This window comes from Macaca thibetana, chromosome 3, assembly GCF_024542745.1.
Source record: "Macaca thibetana thibetana isolate TM-01 chromosome 3, ASM2454274v1, whole genome shotgun sequence".
NCBI lineage: Eukaryota > Metazoa > Chordata > Mammalia > Primates > Cercopithecidae > Macaca > Macaca thibetana.
In genome coordinates, this window is record NC_065580.1 from 105,617,743 (window position 1) to 105,637,752 (window position 20,010).

Here is a 20,010-nt window from a genome sequence, read left to right on the forward strand (position 1 = left end):
GGAATAGAATCACCATCCTTCTGTTGCAGCTGTAAGTGAAAGCAAGCCTCACATAACATCATGCCTAGGCTTTGGAGTGTTCCTCAGTGAATTCGTCAGTAGTGTGTTTAGAACGCAGCCCAGAAAAATCAAACTTCAGTTTTACCATGTAATATAGAGAGGCTCTTGCTTCAAAACTGTACATGGAAGATTTTTCCTCCATAACCCTAGCCCCAAACCTAACTCTGGCAAGTATTTGCAATAAAGAAAACTAGGAAGAAAGAAGACTATGAAAACCAAGCTTGTTGGTTACTGGCCCTTCAGTATTACAAATAGAACTTTGTGAGGTCATTACCATGTATTCATCCACAAAACAGGATGCATTAGCATTATCTCAGCTCCTTCCCCAGCAGACTAACACAAAAGAAAACGAAACATGCTTATGCTACGGCACTACAAGTATTTCTCTACTGGCTCCCCTTTTCTACAGGGATAAATTGACTTCAGTTAGTCATTATGGTCAGTATGCTATATAGTATGGCCTCTTTGAAGATTCTTTTATCCTGTGAAAAGCAGAAAGAAACCCTATACACAGTGATTTTATACATTACCGCATCAACACAGCGTTTTAACCATGAGGAATAATGCACTTTAAGATTCATCAGCCTTGTATTATTAAACTTTCAGGCTGGCTAAGAACTTTACATGGATTCTCTCCTGAACCCAAGAGCTGTCCCTCAACTACAGATGAATCCTGGTCCATGGTGCATTCCCTCAGTGGTAGGTTTTATTGTGAGTCCAGCTCTTCTCTTTGATAGGTCCTGTGTCTCCTGGAAAGCCCCTGCTCCAATACCCCACATCCCACCCACCCAGCCCTGTCCTATATTTCCATACCCATTTGCGCATTCTGGGTCTCCATTTTTAGAAGAGTCATACAAATGGCGTCATCACAGCAGAGGAATGGCGTAGTCCTTGAATGGCAGCATAGGGCCCCTGCTGAAAATAGTGATGGTATCGCGGCATGTGGAATGAAGGGAATGTGGGGCCACTCCCTTGCATGGAGCTGGCAATGGCCGATGGGGTCAGAGGCATTCCCAGTCGGCTATATGGTGGCAGAGAACCCTGGATGGGGTGAGGAATGGGTGTTGCTATGGATGCTGTGCTGGTGCCAAGAGCAGTCAGGGACTGTGGGTGCTGAAACCCAGGAAAACTGGAAGAAGATGATACCCAGGAGCTGAGAGACAAATTATCAGATGTTGTAAAGGCTGACCCTGTAAGGAAAAATACTCATTAGACTGGAAACACTGTGTCAATGTACAGATCAAGAATTAAATTATCTGTAAAGATCCATTTGTGTTTAAGAATATTTAATACATCTGTAATTTAGAAAGACAAACACACATGAGATCTGTCATGAGGCAAATCCACCTTTCTAGATAAGAAGATGATATTTACACCTCCATGGAATAGAGAATTTACTAAATGGAAAAAGACAACTCATTGGATAGCCTGCAGCCTCCCACAGAGTGGCCAAAACATTAATACCCTGCCTGCAGTTAATGACCTGATTCTCTTAAAAGAAACTGCAAATACCTGATATCTGTTCTGACCTCTGTAATGTCATAAGGAAGACTGAATGTATTAAATCTCTTCCAAGCTGTCTGGTTTCCAAAACTGTTGTGAGAACCTAAGAAAGTAAGTTTTCCTACCACAGCATCCAGAAATGTAGAATAGAGTTGACACTGAATTTTCTGACTGTACACAGTTGACCCTTGAACAACAGTGGTTAGAACCGCATGGGTCCACTTACATGCAGATATTTTTAAATACAATTTACACTGAGTGTGCCTGACCCCTCTTGCCTCACTTTCACCTCCTCCACCTCTTCAGCCTCTACAACCTCCGAGACAGCAAGACCAACCCCTCCTCTTCCTCCTCTGCCAACTCAGTGTGAAGATGAGGATGAAGATCTTTATGATAATCCACTTCCACTTAAGGAATAGTAAATATATTTCCTTTCTATGATTTTCTTAATAACTTTTTCTCTAGCTTGATTTATTATTAGAATACAGAATGTAATACATGTAACACACAGGATATGTGTGAATTGACTGTTTAAGTTACAGGTAAGGCTTCTGATCAACAGTAGGCTATTAGTAGTTCAGTTTTAGGAAGTCAAAAGTTATACGCACATTTTGGACCACACAGGAGTTGGTTCCCTAACCACTGTGTTGTTCAAGAGTCAACTGTAATACTAGTGGTTCACTTGGACTGAGTAATAAGAAATGTCCTATGTTTTCACGGATTATATAATTTCATATTAAGGACATAAAACAATGACAGAGGACTCTCTCCCTACACGAACTTCCCTGTTCCCAGAATGGAGCACCTCTGAGCTCTTTTCTCTGGACTCTCTTCCCAGATGCAGAGGGCTGCTCTCTAAGCCTTGGGAACAGAGAAACTTTGTTCAGTTTCTGCTGTCAACATTGGGGCCACTGCCTCTATGTAATATCCTTCATTAGGAAAATCCTCTTTTAAAAGTGTTTTCTATTTTGGTCTTTGATTCTAACAAATTATTCCTGACACAGATGGAACAGATATATTCCCTGATTTTCAGATTATGAAACTGAGGTTCAGAAGGACTTGGGGACTGACCCCAAAGTTCAACAGCTCTTATGTACTAAATCATGGACAAGTAACTCCTGATCCCTGACTCAAAGGCTCAGTTTCTTTCACTAAAAAAAACAAACCACAGGAAACCTGCAGGCAGCATCATCGCCTATGATTCAAAGGCAAAATAATGAAATGTGTGAGAATCAGCGTAGGGGCTCTTCCTTCCCAGGGAGGCTCCTGAAATCCTTTCCGGGCATCGTGTACTCTGAGGACTGGGCGTCTCATCAACGACCTGCCCCCATTCTCCTTTAGGTGCTCTGGCTCCCAGCAATTCCATGGCCTTGGAAGCTACCTTACCTCGATTTGGGGTTGTCTGACTCTCATCCCCCAAGACATCTTCTTCTCCTCCATAGGTACGGATGGGTGAGCGCGCATAGGAATGCTTTTGAATCAGGCTCTCCACACTTTCCCTAGGTTAGAGTGACACATCACAGGTTAACTAAAATGTAAAGGACTCAGAGATAGAGAGAGGTCTTAGAGGTAACTCACTAATCAGTAAAGCCATTTTCTCAGCCAAAAAGCAACCACTGCACAGAAAGATGAAATTCAAAACATGTACATTTATTCTACTGTACAGTGACTCCTCAGAGACATGACCTCAGGTGTATGACTGCAAGCAAACATGACTGACTAGGACATGGACAATCCCCTGAAATACTTTAAAATGAAGGACAAAGGGGTGAACAGGAGCTATGAAACCTGACCACAGGAATATGGAATTCCATGATGTGAAAAATAATGAGTGAATGAATTTACTACAAGGAGCTGCAATGACTCTTCTTACTGACTTCATCAGCTAACAAATACAAAACAAATACTCAGTTGATACAAATTGCACTGATCCAACAACCGATGAAATGTTGGCAAAAAGTTCAAATTTTCATTAGTCATCAAAAGACTCTAATATGCACCAAGAAATCAAACAAATTCATAGATTATAGTACAATATGGATAATGAACACTAAGATCCTTGTTGCTCTAAGACTGAAAATTACAAAAAACCCATGAAGAAAACACAAATGGCCAATAAGGAGTTTTAGCCTCTAGGTAAATTGGTACATTGTTTTGTAGATGGTCTTCCTCCTGTAACATAGTCTATCAACCAAAGAGTAAGGTTAACTTTAAAAAATAAAAAATTATTTTGGCATTGGACAATTTGACCTTCTGCTTTAAAAAACAAAAACAAAAAAAGACAGTACAATTTTAGCCAATTTGTTTGCCAAAACTGCATACTGATAACAGATTAGTCTGCATGGCACACATTTCTGGAACAGCTGTGGCCCAAAGACCAATGCCAAACTGACCACCGAAGGACAAAAGAGGACTTATAAAATACGTGTTACATAAGGAAGGACAAACAAAACACCACATTTCATACTGAGGGAATAAGCACAGCAAATAAAATGTCATAATAACTTTTTAAAATGTTAACACTTCTCAACATTTCACATAAATATGCAAACTTTACCTGCGAAAAATTACTACCTAATTCATAGTAAATTTGGTGTTGTAGAAAGCTTGTATACCCACATAGATGAAGGCATTTTATAATATATAGTATGACTATGAGGACTTAAGGATATGCCTAAAAGGAAAATTAATTCTGCAACTATTTAAGTTATATTTCTATTCTCAAACGGTTTTAGAGTAAGAAGAAAGCACCACCTCATATTGTCAAAATAACACAGCATTAACACATAGGTGTCAAAAAGAATGAGGTCATTCCATATGTACAGATATGGAATAATTTTCAAGATGCAGTAAGTGAAAAAAGTAAAATACAGAATGATATGTAAAGTATGCTACCATTTGTGAAGTTAGAACACAGGATATGTATGTTCACATATGCCTGCACGTGCATAGGATTTCTAGAATGTTCCAGTTTCCAGAACAAGAAACTGCCTAGAAGAGGTTGCCTCTGCGGGGTGAAACCAGGAACCTGAAGAATTGGAGTAGTGATTCTCAAACTTGTGTGTATGTTTGAATCAACTAGGGATCTTGAAACAAACAAAAAAAACTATATTAAGATATGATTAAAATACAGAAAGTGGCACATATTTAAAGTGTACGGGGCCGGGGCCAGTGGCTCACGCCTGTAATCCCAGCACTTAGGCAGGCCCAGGCAGGCAGATCACCCAAGGTCAGGAGTTCAAGACCAGCCTGGCCAACATGGCAAAACCCTGTCTCTATTAAAAATACAAAAATCAGCTGGGCATGGTGGTGGGCACCTATAAACCCAGCTACTCAGGAAGCTGAGGCAGGAGAATTGCTTGAACCTGAAGGCAGAGGTTGCAGTGAGCCGAGATCACGCCACTTCACTCCAGCCTGGACAAAAGAGCGAAACTCCGTCTTAAAAAAATAAAATAAAAATAAAGTGTATAGTTTGATCAGTTTGGACATATGTACGCACCAGTGACAGCATTGCCACAAGTAAAATAATGAAAATATCTAACACTTACGAAAGCTTCCTCAAGCTCCTATGCTCCATGGTCCCCATTGCAACAAATCTTTCCAAGGAAACCACTAATATAATTTCTGTTTTTGCAGATTAGTCTGCATTTTCTAAACTTTTATAAAGATGAAATCTTATCTAATATATTCTTTTTTATCTGGCTTTTACTCAGCAGATTTTAAGATTTATCATATTGGGGCATACATTAATATTTCTTGCTATGAGTAGCATTATATTACATGGATATATTATGGTTTATTCACTTATTGATGGATATTTGACTTGTTTCAGTTTTTGAATGTTACAAATGAGGCTGCTACACATATTTATGCATACTTTTTAATAAATGGACATATACTTTTATTTATCTTGGAAAGACACCTAAGGATGAAATGACTAAATTGCATGGTTAGATATAAGTGCAATTTATAAGTGCCAAACTATTTGTCAAAGTAGTCATACAATTTAGCATTCCCACCACCAGTGTATGAGAATTCCAGGTCCTCTATACTCTCACTAACACCTGATATGGTCAACATTTAATTTTAGCTATTGTAATACGCATATGCTGGTATTCTATCATACTTTTAATTGTGTTCCCCCAATGACTATAATGTTGATCATCTTTTTCTGTGCTTACTTGCTTCCATATTTCTAGCTGTTAATATTCTGTTCATTTAAAAAATCAGGTTGTTTTCTGAGTTTTTAGATTTCTTTTTCTATTCTGGGCACTGGTGTTTATAGAATATATGATTTGCAAATATTTTCTTCTAGGCTGTGGCTTGTCTTTTCTCCTTCCTAAACAGTTTCTTTCTAAAAGCAGAGTTTTTAATTTTGATGAAGTGCAATTTATCCATTTATAATTCTATGGATCATGCTTTTGGTGCCATATTTTAAGATCTTTGCCTAACCCAAGACCACAAAAGTTTTCTCCTAATTTTTTTCTGAAAGTGTTATAGTGTGAGGTTTTATGTTTGTGTCTATGATTCATCTTGAGTTAATTTTATATATGAATGAGTTATCAATTGTTCATTTTTGTGCTTATGAATATCCCATTATTTCAACATTACTTGTTAAGAAGACTGTCCCTTCTCCATCACATACATGTGGGTCTGCTCTTGGACTCTCTATTCTATTGATGTGTTTGTGGAACTTGACACCAAAACTATACTGTCTTGATTATCCTAGCTGAATAAAAGTGTTAGTACTTTTGACATTAGAATTAGTACTCTACCTTTTTTTTCAAAGTTGTTTTGGCTATTCTAGTTCTTTGCATTTCCATGTGAAATTTAATATTACTTTGTCAATCTCTACAAAGAAGACTCCTGTAATTTTGATCAGGATTATTTTAGATCTACATATCAATTTGTGCATAACTGACATCTTAATATTGCATCCTTCAAATTATGAACCAGTATATCCTTCCATTTTATTAGGTCTTCTTTAATTTCTCTCAGCAATGTTTTTGTAGTTTTAAGTACATACATCTTGCATATCCTTTGCCAGATTTATCCCTACTTTGTATTATAGTAAATACTGCTTTTTAACTTCAATTTCTGATATTCATTTATAATAGATAGAAATACAATTTATTTTTTATATTGATCTTATATTCTGTGAACTTGCCAAACACTTATTTGTTCTAGTGGGTTTTGGAAATTTGGGGTTTTTGTATAGATAATCATGATGCCTGTACACAAAGATAGTTTTACTTCTGTCTTTCCAATCACAATGACTTTGATTTTTCCTGACTTACTGCAATGGCTAAAACTACCTGTACAATGTTGAATTGGCAGTGGTAAGAAGGGCTGGGCACAGTGGCTCATGCCTGTAATCCCAACACTTTGGGAGACCAAGGTGGGCAGATCACCTGAGGTCAGGAGTTCAAGACCAGCCTGACCAACATGGGGAAACCCTGTCTCTACTAAAAATACAAAATTAGCTGGGCGTGATGGTGTGTGCCTATAATCCCAGCTACTCGGGAGGCTGAGGCAGGAGAATTGCTTGAACTCGGGAGTCGGAGGTTGCGGTGGGCCAAGATTGAGCCATTGCACTTCAGCCTGGGCAACAAGAGAGAAATTCCGTCTCAAAAAAAGAAAAAGGAAAAAAGAATGGACTTGTTCTTTATCTTACAGAAAGCATTCAATTTTAAAGGTTGAAAATAACCTTTACCAGACTAAAGGTTCTCTTCTATTCCTAGTTTGCTGAGAGTTTTCAAGAATTGAGGTTGAATTTTGTTAAATGCTTTTTCTGTGTCTCCTGAGATAATCATATAGTTTTTAGTTTGTCAGTATGATCATTACATCCATTGAATTTCAACTGTTAAATCAACCTTCCATTCCTGAACTAGGCCCTAGTTATTTATGTCACATATTATCGTTTTTTAAATTCAATTTCCTAAAATTCTCTTCAGAATTTTTCCATGTATATTCATGAAGAATATTGATCTTTCTCTAGTTTTAGTATCAAGATAAGGCTAGTCTCATAGAATTAGTTAAAACTCTTCCCTCCTCTTCAATTTTCTAGAAGATTTCAGGTAGAATCGTCATTATTTCTTCCTTAAATGTTTGGTATCATTCACCAGTGAATGTGGACGTAGAGTTTTCTTTGTAAAAGGTTTTTAACTACAAATTCAAAATTATCAGAGTATCTGTTTTCTCTTGAATGAGCTTTGGTAGATTCTGCCTACAAGGAATTTGTCCATTTTGTTTAAATTGTTAAAATTTTAAGCGTACATGTTCACAATATTCCTTTATTATCTTTCCTTTTAATACCCGTAGAATCTGTAGTGATATTACTCCTTTCATTCTTGATTATGGTAATTTATATTTTCTTCCCTTATTTTCTTGGTCAGTTTGACCAGCAAACGGTCAATTTTATTAATCTCTGCTTTTTGTTTCATGGATTTTTCTCTACTGCTTCCCTGTTTTCTAGTCCATCAATTTCTACTCTGATATTTATTATTTTCTTTCTTCTACTTGCTTTGGGTTTCATTCACTCTTGTCCTAGTTTCTTGAGATGGAAGATGAGGTTATTGATTTAGGACCTTTCATTTCTAAAGTAGAGATGTAGCACTATAAATTTCCTGGAAGTAATGTTTCAGCAGAATCCTGCAAGTTTTTATATGTTGTATTTTCATTTTTATTCAGTTCAAAATATTTTCTAATTTCCCTCTTGATATCTTCCTTCCCGCAAGGGTTGTTTAGACATGTGTTATTTGACTTTCAAATATTTGGGGACTTTCGAGATATCTTCCTGTTATTTTTTCTAATATAATTCTATTATGGTCAGAAAGCACACTTTGTATGACTTGAATGCCTTTAAATTTATTGAGACTTTTTTTGCGTAGAGTGTATGATCTTTATAAACATTCTGTGTATACTTGCAAAGAAGGCATATTCTGTTAACTTTAGATAATATTTTCTTTTTTTTTTTTTTTTTTTTTTTTTTGAGATAGAGTCTCGCTCTGTCACCCAGGCTGGAGAGCAGTGGCATGATCTCGGCTCTGCAAGCTCTGCCTCCCGGGTTCATGCCATTCTCCTGCCTCAGCCTCCCAAGTAGCTGGGACTACAGTGGCCTGCCATCACACCTGGCTAATTTTTTTGTATTTTTAGTAGAGACAGGGTTTCACCATGTTAGCCAAGATGGTCTTGATCTCCTGACCTCGTGATCTGCCCGCCTCAGCCTCCCCAAGTGCTGGGATTACAGCCGCGAGCCACTGCACCTGGCCTAATTTTAGATAATATTTTCTAAACATCAATTGGGTCAAGTTAGTTGATACTGTTGTTCAAATCTTCTGTGTCTCTACTCATTTTCTCTCTACTTGCTCTATCAATTATTAAGAAAGGGATATTAAAATTTCCAACTAGGATTGCATATTTGTCTGTTTTTTCTTATACTTCTGTCAGACATAAAGATGTAGGACTGTATATTACCTTGAAGAATCGAGCCCTTTATTAGTATTAAATTATCTACTTTATACCTAGTAACATTCTTTGCTCTGAAATCTACTTTGATATTAACACAATAACTCTAAGTTTTTCAAAATTATTGTTAATATGCTACTTTTTTTCATTGCTTTACTTTCAACTTACGTCTTTACACAGAAAGCATATTTGATACAGGCAGCATATAATCAGGTCTTACTTTTTAATTCAAAGCAATCTCTGCTTTTTGAGATATTTAGTGCATTTATATTTAATGTGATTATTGATATAGTTAAGTTGAAGTCTGGCTATTTGTTTTCTATTTGTCCCATCTGTTCTTTGTTATATCTTTCCTCTTTCTTGCTTTCTTTTGGGTTTTCTTTAAATGATTTCATTTCATATCCTTTGTTGGTTTATTAGATATAACTTTGTTTTGTTATTTTCATAAATGACTTAGGATTTATAGTAAATATCTTTAAGTTGTCACAATCTGCCTTCAAGTGATATTAAATCTTTCAAGTTAGTATAAGACCCTCAAAATAATATATTTTCATTTCTCCCTTACAGCCATTGTGCCATTCTTGTCAAACATTTTATTTTTTACATAAACTCTATTCTAATTGTTATCATATTTGTTTAAAAGGTTAACTATCTTTTTAAAATATTTAATTAATAATAAAAAATTAATCTACTTATCCATGTAGTTCTTATTCCTGTGCTCTTCATGCCTTTGTTTACATCCACATTGACATCTGGTATAATTTTCTTTCTGGTTGAGGGACTTCCTTTAACATATCTGTACCGCAGTTTGCTGGTGGTGAATTCTTCGCCTTTTGTATGTCTGAAAAAATCTTTATTTTGCTTTTGTTTTTTTGAAAGATATTCTTGCTGGGTAAAGAATTCTAGTTAACAGAGTTGATTTCTCTTTCAGTACAGATGATCCCCAACTTGCAATGGTTCAGCTTACAAATTTTCAGCTTCACAATGGTGCAAAAGCAGTAGGCATTCAATACGGTCCTTGGCTTATGATGGTGTTATATCTGGACTTAGAAACTTTTGACTTATATTTTCAATTTATGATGGGTTTATCCAACCATGACCCCATTGTTAGTCAAATAGCACCTGTTCTTTAAAAACGTTGCTTCACTATCTCCTCATTTACTTTGTTTCTGATGAGAAATCTGTTCTCATCCTTATCTTTGTTCCTCTTATGTAATATGTCTATCATTCTCTGGCTGTTTTAATATTTTCTTTATATCACTAGTTTTGTGTAATTTGACTATAACATAATTTGGTATTATTTCTTCTTGCTTTTTGAGCTTGGGTTTGTTGGGCTATTTTGGATTGTGTTTACAATTGTCATTAAATTTGAAAAATTTTTAGATTTTTTTGGGGGGTATATTTTTTGTCCCACCTCCCAACTACCTTTAAGGTCTCCAATTACACAGATATTAGGCCACTTAAAATTTTCCCACAATTGACGTGCTTTCAATTTTTAAAAATTTATCTTTGCTCCTTGTGTTTCATTTTGGATAGTTTCTATCACTATGTCTTTCAAGTTCACTAATCTTTTCATCTGCCATGTCTAATCTGCCAATAATCCCATCCAGTATATTTTTCATTTTACACACTGCCATTTTCATCTTTAGAATTGTGACTTTGATTTTTGGTAAATCTTCTACATCTCCTTAATTTCTGGAATGTATGGAATGTAATCATAAAAAGTGTCTGAATGTCCTTGTTATTAATTAGAATAGCTATGTGAGTTCTGACTTAATTTCAACTGATTATCTCTTCATTATAGGTCATATTTTTCTGCATCTTTGCATTCCTGGTAATCTTTAATTAGATACGAGGCATTGCCAATTTTGTCAGGTACTGAATTTTTAAAATTCTATTTATAAAGACATAAATATAAGACATGTGTTGAGGTTTCTTTTGGGATATAGTTAAGTTACCTGGAAATAATTTGATCCTTTGGGAGTTTGCTTTCAAGATATTTTAAGTAGGACTGGAACACTATTTAGTTGAGGGCTAATTTTTCTTCACTACTGAAGCAAAACCCTTCTGAATACTCTACCAAATGCCTTCTAAGTCACAAGATTTTCCAGTCCAACTGCTTACAACAGGCATTATCTCTTGGCGAGCACAAGGTACTGTTTGTTTCCCCCTAATCTTTTCAGGTGCTCTTCCCTGCAGCCTCTGATAGCTTCATCATATGGATTCCCTTAGCAAATTGCAGCTGAACACTCAAAAGGGATCCTCTATAAATCTTCGGAGTTCTTTAGGATCCTCTGTAGATCTTTGAGTGCTTTTTCCATGCAGCTTTCACCTCTCCTATTGTCCTTCCTATGAATTCTCACTGTCTTGGTCTCTGCAAACTCAGCTCCAACCTCTCAACTCAGGGAGTCTGGTGGACTCTGCCTGTATTCTTCACCACTGCCCTCATTTGTTTCCCATCCCTCAGAGATTATTGTCTTTTGTTGCCTGATACCCAGTATCATAAAAAGCATTGTTTTGCATCTTTTGTATGTTTCTTAGTTGTTTCAGGCAACAGGGTATATTCGGCCTTTGCAGCTTTACCTTTACTAAAAGCAATGTCTCTCCAGGGGAACTTCCAAAAATTCCAAAGCCGACACCACACTCCATACCAATTAAATCACAATCTTTGGGAGTGGGACACAGGCTTCAGTAATTGTTAACATTCCCCCCTGGTGATTCCAATGAGCAGGCAAGTTTAGAAATGGAAGATAGATGTGTGGATGGATACTTTTCACCATATACTCCTGTATAACTTTTCAATTTTTGATATATGTATTATTTATTTAAAATTAATTTCACATTACAAAATGAGACTGTGATAACCCACCAATGAACAAAAACAAAATAACTGCTGGTCTAACACTGATACTTTGGGAACCTATTATGAGTTGGTTAAAAAATATAATTATGCTGATTTTTAAATCAATGTAATTTATGTATGGTAAGCTGTGCAATATTTTGGAAATATCATGGGCTTTAATTTCACTTATCAAATGCATGAATGAATAGATGAGTAGGTGGATCATCTACAACCATTTTCACATTCTGGCTTTGTTACTTTCTTAACCTCTCTTCATCTGCAAATTGGGGAGCGTAACATCTGCTTCATAGGGCCACTCATTCATTGAAAAAAGGGTATTGAGTCACTACTATGAACAAGGAATTGAAGAGATAGCAAAAAAAAAAAAAAAAAAAAAAAAAAAAAATCCCTGTCTAATGAGTGATGAGGGTAAAGAGAAAACTGGGAGTCGGGGTGAAAAGTGGGGGAGAGAATAAGAAAAACATGCAGTATATTAGATGTTGATAATAGTGCTATGGAAAATAAAAATAAAACAGAATAACAATAAGAAGCATTACTATAAGGATTAAATCAGAAAATGCATTTGAATTATCTAAAATAGTGTCTGGCACATAGAACTGACAGTAAATTTAAGTGCCTTTAAACATATATCTAAAACAGGCAAAAATATTTTATCCTCTTAGATTATATTTTTTCCGATTTATTCTACCTGTCTGTATAATTCTAATTCAGAATAATGTGGTCCAAAAAAGAGGATTTTTCTCAGTGACTGAATGCTAAAGTCGGTGGAGAAATTGACTAGAATATTACTCGCAGTTCTATTACAAAACTATATCTGACATCAAAGAGAAATGTTAAGCTTTAGTGAGTCCATTATCACTTGTTTAAAAGTGTAACCTATTTTTAAATATCCCTTGAACAGACTTACTGAATCCCATGAGTTACGCTTGTTGAAGTGAAAACATTTTATCATTCACTGAGAGGTACTGGTGAATATATTCAAAGCAAAAGTTAATGGGGAGGATAATTTGGCATAACATGGACCCTAATTAATTTACCAGCTGCCATATATTTTAATCTTTATATACAAACACCTGATAATGTTGAATCCCAGCAGCCTAAACAGCTGATGTTATTTACTCACAGGCTTAATTTACTACAATACTAGAGAGTGACTATCTTTTGAGGTCATTAAGAAGAAAGTCAAGTGAGCTGAGCAACCCCTAGTAACACGACAACTATAACATACATTCAAGCTGATGTCCTTTAAGTCTGAACCATAAGTCATATTAACAAAATTTTACATGAACATAGGAAAGAATTAGGTGCTGGTTGTTTTCACATGCAAAGGAACTTGTTTCAACATCTTGGAAGGTATTTTTTTGTACATTTATAAAGGATTTGCTGTCCATGGGCCCAAATTCTGGATGGTATTTTTCTAAGGGGTATTCCTCTTCCCACAAATTGCATATAACTACTAAATTCATGCGCTTAATATTTTTTTTAGAAAAGAGTGTAATAGTTACATCTCTAAAAAGCACACTTAATAAGATCATTTAAATATCTTTCACATAACACACACAAGACAAATAATTTCACAAGTAATACAGTGAAACATTGTGAAACATTTTGCTTTTCTATAAGAACATTATATTCATTTTTCCCTGGCTAGATCACTGGTATCATTACTTATGCTAGTCTCTAGGAGGGGAAAAAGAGGGATTTTATTGAAATGATTTACTTGTGTCAGGCCTGGAAGTGAACTGAAAGCAATGGCAGTTCTTATATAAAGGACGGCATAATTGAATTATTGCCTTTTAAGTGATTGAAAACAGTGGTGCATATCAGGGCCATCTCTTCGAAGATGTTACAAAGAGAAGTCAGGCCATGTTGTTTACTTTATGTCTAATCCCTGTTTCCAGCAGAACGAAAAGTGCAAAGAATTTGTTTAGCCTAGAAGCCCACTGTGAGAATTTCTAAAATGCTGTACCCTGAAAAGTGAGGATGACTCACCAAACAAGTCAAGTGATTTTGGTATCACAAGCTATGACAGTATCTTGTAATGCTAGTTCTGTCACATCCCAATGGAACAGACTTACCTTTGGATTTAGTAGACTTTTAGTAGTTTTAGTAGACTTACCTTTGGATTTAATAGGTAGATAAAATGGGTACTGTTATTGAAAGTCAGTCTTTCTAACATCTAATGCTAAATATTTTTTCTAGGCAAAAAAAAGTGCATCATTACCTTATTTGATCTTTAAAACATCTCCTCTGACTACTTTGTAACCATCAATTTCAGAAACAGTACACATGTCAGAGACACAATCATGGCCAGAAAATTGGCAAAACAGGATCACTACAATGATTATCGTGCTCTGCCAAAACATTCAGAACCATTTGAAGTCATTTGGACTATTTATTCAAACTCTAGACAAGCAAAACCAGCACTCTTATCAGTACTGAAACCGGTTGCCCTTCCTCTATCTTTGAAACTAAAGTGCAAATTTCTGAATGCTCAAAAAGCAAAACTTTCCCTTCCCCTCACATTCTGCTTTGCAAAACCACTGTTCCTAACACAGTCCTCTTTTACTGCAATTACTAGATTGATGGCAATTATATGTTTTCAGGTCTGTCTCCACTACTACGCTGCTGGTCCTTGATTGAAAATAATAATAATACTTTCTTGATCTAGGCAGATCTCAGACTAAAGTCTGAGAACTAGAAGCACCTGGAGGGTTCATCAAAGGACAGATTGTCAAGCACTATCCTAGAGTTTCTGTCTCAGTAGGTCTGGGGTGTGGCCTGAGAAGGTGCTTCTCAATATGTTCCAGGTGCTGCTGATGCTGCTGAGAACCACTGCCCTAGTGAAGTGGTTAGGGGCATGTTTGCTGGAGCAAGTCTGCATATCTTGAACCCTGCCCAGCTACTTGCCAGCTGTGTGCTCGTGGGCAAATTACTTCACTTTTTCATGCCTCCCTTTTCTCATCTGTAAAATAAGGATATCAGTATGATCAAGTTCTTAGAGTTACTAAGATTAAGTGAATTAATACACAGAGAGCTTAATTGGTACCTGACACATAAGTGCCAATAAATGTTTATAGATAACAAAATTAAACTATCTTTATTGTTATTATTGAGCATCAAGATCACGTGTTCCAGAAGCTGCTTACATGATCATAATCATTTTAGATGAACTTGAGACTACCAGTCTCTATAACTTGCCATGCTTTGTTTAAACCTTCCTTCCTTATACACGCCAGAGATGAAATTAATATTAAGTGTTATTTCAATTTACATTTCTCTCCTAAATATAGACCTGGCAAAACTGTGTTCAAGGAGAAAATGTCAAATCCATTAAAATCAAATATAATTTGTAAAAAACAAAATATATAAAGTTGTTTTTGGTCATTAATTTGTTCATTTTTATATCACATCTTACTGAGACTGTAAATAACTCCTTGTCACAACATTTTTCTAAAGATTGATGCAGATATATTATAAATTACTGGAAGACAATGTATCAATATTCATAACTTCCACAAAATACTTAATAAATGAAAACTTTAGATAATACAATTTAGGAGGTATTATAAATCATTAATTTAAATTTGAGAACTGAAATATACAATCCATTTTGGAAAAACAAAATGACTCTAACTTAATCTTTGAAAAAGCTCTGGCCGGGCGCGGTGGCTCAAGCCTGTAATCCCAGCACTTTGGGAGGCCGAGACGGGCGGATCACAAGGTCAGGAGATCGAGACCATCCTGGCTAACACGGCGAAACCCCGTCTCTACTAAAAACACAAAAAATTAGCCGGGCGAGGTGGCGGCGCCTGTGGTCCCAGCTACTCGGGAGGCTGAGGCAGGAGAATGGCGGGAACCCGGGAGGCGGAGCTTGCAGTGAGCTGAGATCTGGCCACTGCACTCCAGCCTGGGCGACAGAGCGAGACTCCGTCTCAAAAAAAAAAAAAGAAAAAGCTTTTAGGTTTTAGTTTATTTCTAATTATTTGACTTAATCTTATTGATTTTTCTTTTCAGTAATATACATTTCTGGTTTTGTATTATCATTAGAAACTTAAATAAGTAAACTGTACCACTGAAAAAACCCAAAAACTATTATGCTTAGTTTTCTAAGTTGTATGACTATGACAACCAAATAAAAAGTCTGACAAAGTACAGATTACTCAGCTCAGAAAAAACATCAGTAAACTGTGAGGCAGGCAACAAATATTCTTCATACACAGATAGAAAGAAAGACACAGCAAGAAAAAAGGGATAATTTACAACCATAAGTTAATTGTGAATAACTCTATCAAACTCACTGGTCTGGCACCTTCAGTTCATACCATTTTATAAAATAAATGCTTCCTCTAAAAAGCTGTGGATAAATGAGTAGCATTTTAAGTGCAGAAACACATCTTGCTAACTAAAAAATTTTGTGGTGACCCCTTCTATAATTTGAAAATAAATTAGTTCTGTTTAACACCATTCCTTCTTTCTTGCTATTGCTGTCAACGGATTTTGATTTTATTAAATTAACATACTTTATTTAAAAGCAGACTTTTTTTGAGATAGAGTTTTGCTCTTGTTGCCCAGGCTGGAGTGCAATGGCACAATCTCGGCTCACCGCAACTACCACCTCCCCGGTTCAAGTGATTCTCCTGCCTCAGCCTCCCGAGTAGCTGGGATTACAGGCATGCACCACCATGCCAGGTTAATTTTGTATTTTTAGTAGAGACAGGGTTTTTCCATGTTGTTCAGGCTGGTCTCAAACTCCCGAGCTCAGGTGATCCACCCAGGTAGGCCTCCCAAAGTGCTGGGACTACAGGTGTGAGCCACTGCGCCCGGCCCAAAAGCAGACTTTAATCTGGCTACCAAACAAATCTGCTTCCATTATATGCATGCAGACTTTTATACTAAGTCTATCTTTGCTAAAGATGTAAAGAAAATTCTTTCTTTCCCAAGAAGCTGTGCATTCAGATTCTTTTATCTATATCTGGGCTTTGGCATCTTCTATACAGTAAGCAACTTCTATAAAATAAAGACGTGATGGAATGGATTAGATGATCTTGAAGATTTACTATGGTTTTAACGATTTATAAATCTGTAAATATATAAACAAAAGTAAACACTTTAAAACAGCTGTTTTGAAAAATCCCAGTACTAACTGCAAAAAACCTGCAGTTCTAGACCCATGTCTTCTACTATTTGTGTGGCACTGGGCAAATCACTTGAGCTCCTGTGGCCCTAACCGCTGCATTGTTATAATGACAAGGATAAACTAGGCAACTCCTGAATTTCATTCTAACTTCAAAATAAATACTTCCTAGAGAACCAATTAATTGTAGTCTGGAAGTTTAAAATCAAAATACCAGGGTATGCTTTAGTATATAATTTTAAAATATGTTTTTACTATTTATTTTATATGTGAGAAAGAATAAAGCACATACTAATAATTAAATATAAAGTTATTTCCATTTTTACAGGATTGTAATATTATAATATGTTGCTCTATTTTCCAGAAATACAATTCACTCCTTGAGTTCTGTCTCTTTGTTCTGACATCTATTATAGTCTGAACATTTATGTCCCCTGAAGATTCATGTGTTGAAACCTAATCACCAATGTGACAATATTGAGAGGTCAGGCCTTTGAGAGGTGACTAGGATGAGAGGGTGGAGCTCTCATGAATGAGACTAGGGCCCTTATGAAAGAGCCTGAGGAAGCTTACTTGCCCTTTCCACCAAGAAGGCACCATTTATGAAGCAGAGTGCATGTCCTCACCAGACACTAAACCTGCCAGTGCCTTGCTCTTAGACTTTCCAGCCTCCAGAGTTGTAAGAAATAAATGTTGCTTAGAAGCTACCCTGTTTATGGTCTTTTGTTATAACAGCCCAGATGAACTAGGATACATCTAAGCACCATTGTATTCCTGGATCCCATCCCTCCAAGCAGAGGGGATGCAGCTGTCCTCCTCTGTCTCAGAAGCCTAGTCTGCTCTGTGACTCCTCTTACAGAATGTGGGTCTCAAGGGGAACACTGTGGGTTAGTGGGAGCAGGGGGCAGCAAACGTTTTTCTGTAAAGGGCCAGATAGTAAATATGTTAAGTTTTACAGGTCATATGGTCTCTGTCAAACGTACAACACTGTCATCATAACACAAAAACAGCCACATACAATACTTAAACAAAACAAAACAAAACAAAAACAGACCATGTTCCAATAAAACTGTATTGGTAAGCAATAGAATTTACTTTCATATTATTTTCACATGTCAGGAAATATTACTTTAAAAAACTTTTCCAACCATTTAAAGAGGTGAAACCCATTCTTAGCTTTGGGCTGTACCCAGCAGGTGCCAGGCTGCAGTTTGCCAACCCCTGCTCTAGGCTGTTTACCTGATTAGATGTGTGCCCCACTGACCCTGCACTGCTCCTAAGGAAACATGCTTTGAAAACTCTACAACCCAACCCAACGCTGTGTTAGAACCAAACACTACTTTCTTTCGAGCACCCTAAATTATTATGAAAGACCCAGGAATTATTCACAAACCATGAACTTCTTTAGCAACTATGCCAAAATATTTACTTCTTCATTATGCTGACGTAGATCAAATTTCCCACAAATTCCCAGAATATTAGATTTGCAACTTGCTTTCCTTAAGTCTCCTTCCTCACCTAAACTAATAGAGAACACTTGAGCTCCGAACAAAAAGGGCCATATCCCACTGGGCTTATGCCCAAACTTCATGTGTTTGAAAGTTTTATTCAGTGCAAGTGGTTTTAAAATCACTTTTATAGAGACTTTCAGTATGAATCTTAGACCAATAGGGTGATATAAGCCTTTATATTTAATTCCCTGACCTACTAATATGAACAAGAAAACAAGAGAAACTCAAGAAATGAGGGAGGGTGCCAAGTATATATTACAATATTTCAGCCACACACAGCTAAGGAGTAAGGGCAGCACCAGTCAGCATGCCATCCATCAGCACGTAAGGAAGAAAGATACCTGGGGTGGAAACAAACAAGGCTTCTGTTGGAACTTCATCAAAACCCCAACTTGGAGTGAATGGGGTTAAAGATGAAAGCAGATCTTTGAGCAGTTCTTTTGTGAACAGGTTCCTACACAGCTGAAGTCTAGGAGGAAGGAATCCCACGGCAGCCCTCCCAGCCAGCATATGGTGTATTTGGCACACTGAACAGTGTGGGCCATCACCATCGCCAGCTCTGGAGGGGGACATGAGGCTGCTGTGCTGGGTGAGGGAACTAGCACTGCCCCAGCTGGTTTCTAGCTGCTGAGGCAGAGAGGGTAGCCACATCAATGGCAAGTCAACACTCCTTTTTCAGAAACGACTTCCTTATCTATCTGTAACAACTCTCTAACTTAAACAGAATTTCCACATTGGTAAAATAACAATAAATGTGTTGCCCCTTCTTCAGTCTATACCTGGAAGATCTAATAAACAGCCTCAGGCTTTTACTCAGAATCAATTTCAGCTCCTAATATTAAACAGACATTCGATTCTACAGATGAGCTAGAGAAAAATAATTGGACATTACAAAATATTCAACAGTTCAAAAGAAGAAAAGTCATTAACAGAGCAGAACAAATGACTTCTTCTGAAGCAGACTTATTGCAAGAAACAGAAGGACACATTTTAAAATCTCTAATTTGTGCTTTTAAAATTTTAGTAAGATTTAAGAAGACCCTCTATTAATAAAATAGGGACAAGTAGCCATTTGAAAAGGAAACAATCTGAGCATGTAAAATTACACTTAGAAATAACACAACAGTAATTCTCACATTTTAAAGGAACTCGGTAAAGACAGAAGACAGAATATTAGATGCTGCAGAAAACAGAATCAGCAAATTAGAAGATATAAGAAGTTCTCCCAAAATTCCGAGTAAAAATCTAAAGAGAGAAGATAAATGGGGAATAGATTAAGGAGATGCAACATACGTTTACATTAACATTAAGAAGATAATTTCTAAAGGATGATAAGAAAGACCAATGAATAAAATTCGAAGTCCAAGATTATTTAAGCAAAAATGATTTGTTGAGGGAGGAGAAGTACAAAAAAATCTCTATTTCCTATTGTATAGGACAACAAAATACACACTTTCAGTCTTGGCAAG

The 20,010-nt window shown here is 36.5% G+C and overlaps 1 protein-coding gene across 1 annotated transcript in view; it reads right to left on the minus strand.

Moving 5' to 3' along the window:
- Nucleotides 1-831: 831 nt before the first annotated feature.
- TBX20 (T-box transcription factor 20) overlaps nt 832-20,010 on the minus strand; it is a 52,587-nt gene continuing 33,408 nt past the window's right edge. Inside the window, exons 7-8 of the mRNA XM_050785483.1 lie at nt 2,950-3,062; nt 832-1,250 (exon numbers count right to left, since the gene is read on the minus strand). Coding sequence (XP_050641440.1) covers nt 910-1,250; nt 2,950-3,062 — 454 coding nt within the window. The 3' untranslated portion in view covers nt 832-909. The remainder of the gene's footprint in view (nt 1,251-2,949; nt 3,063-20,010) is intronic.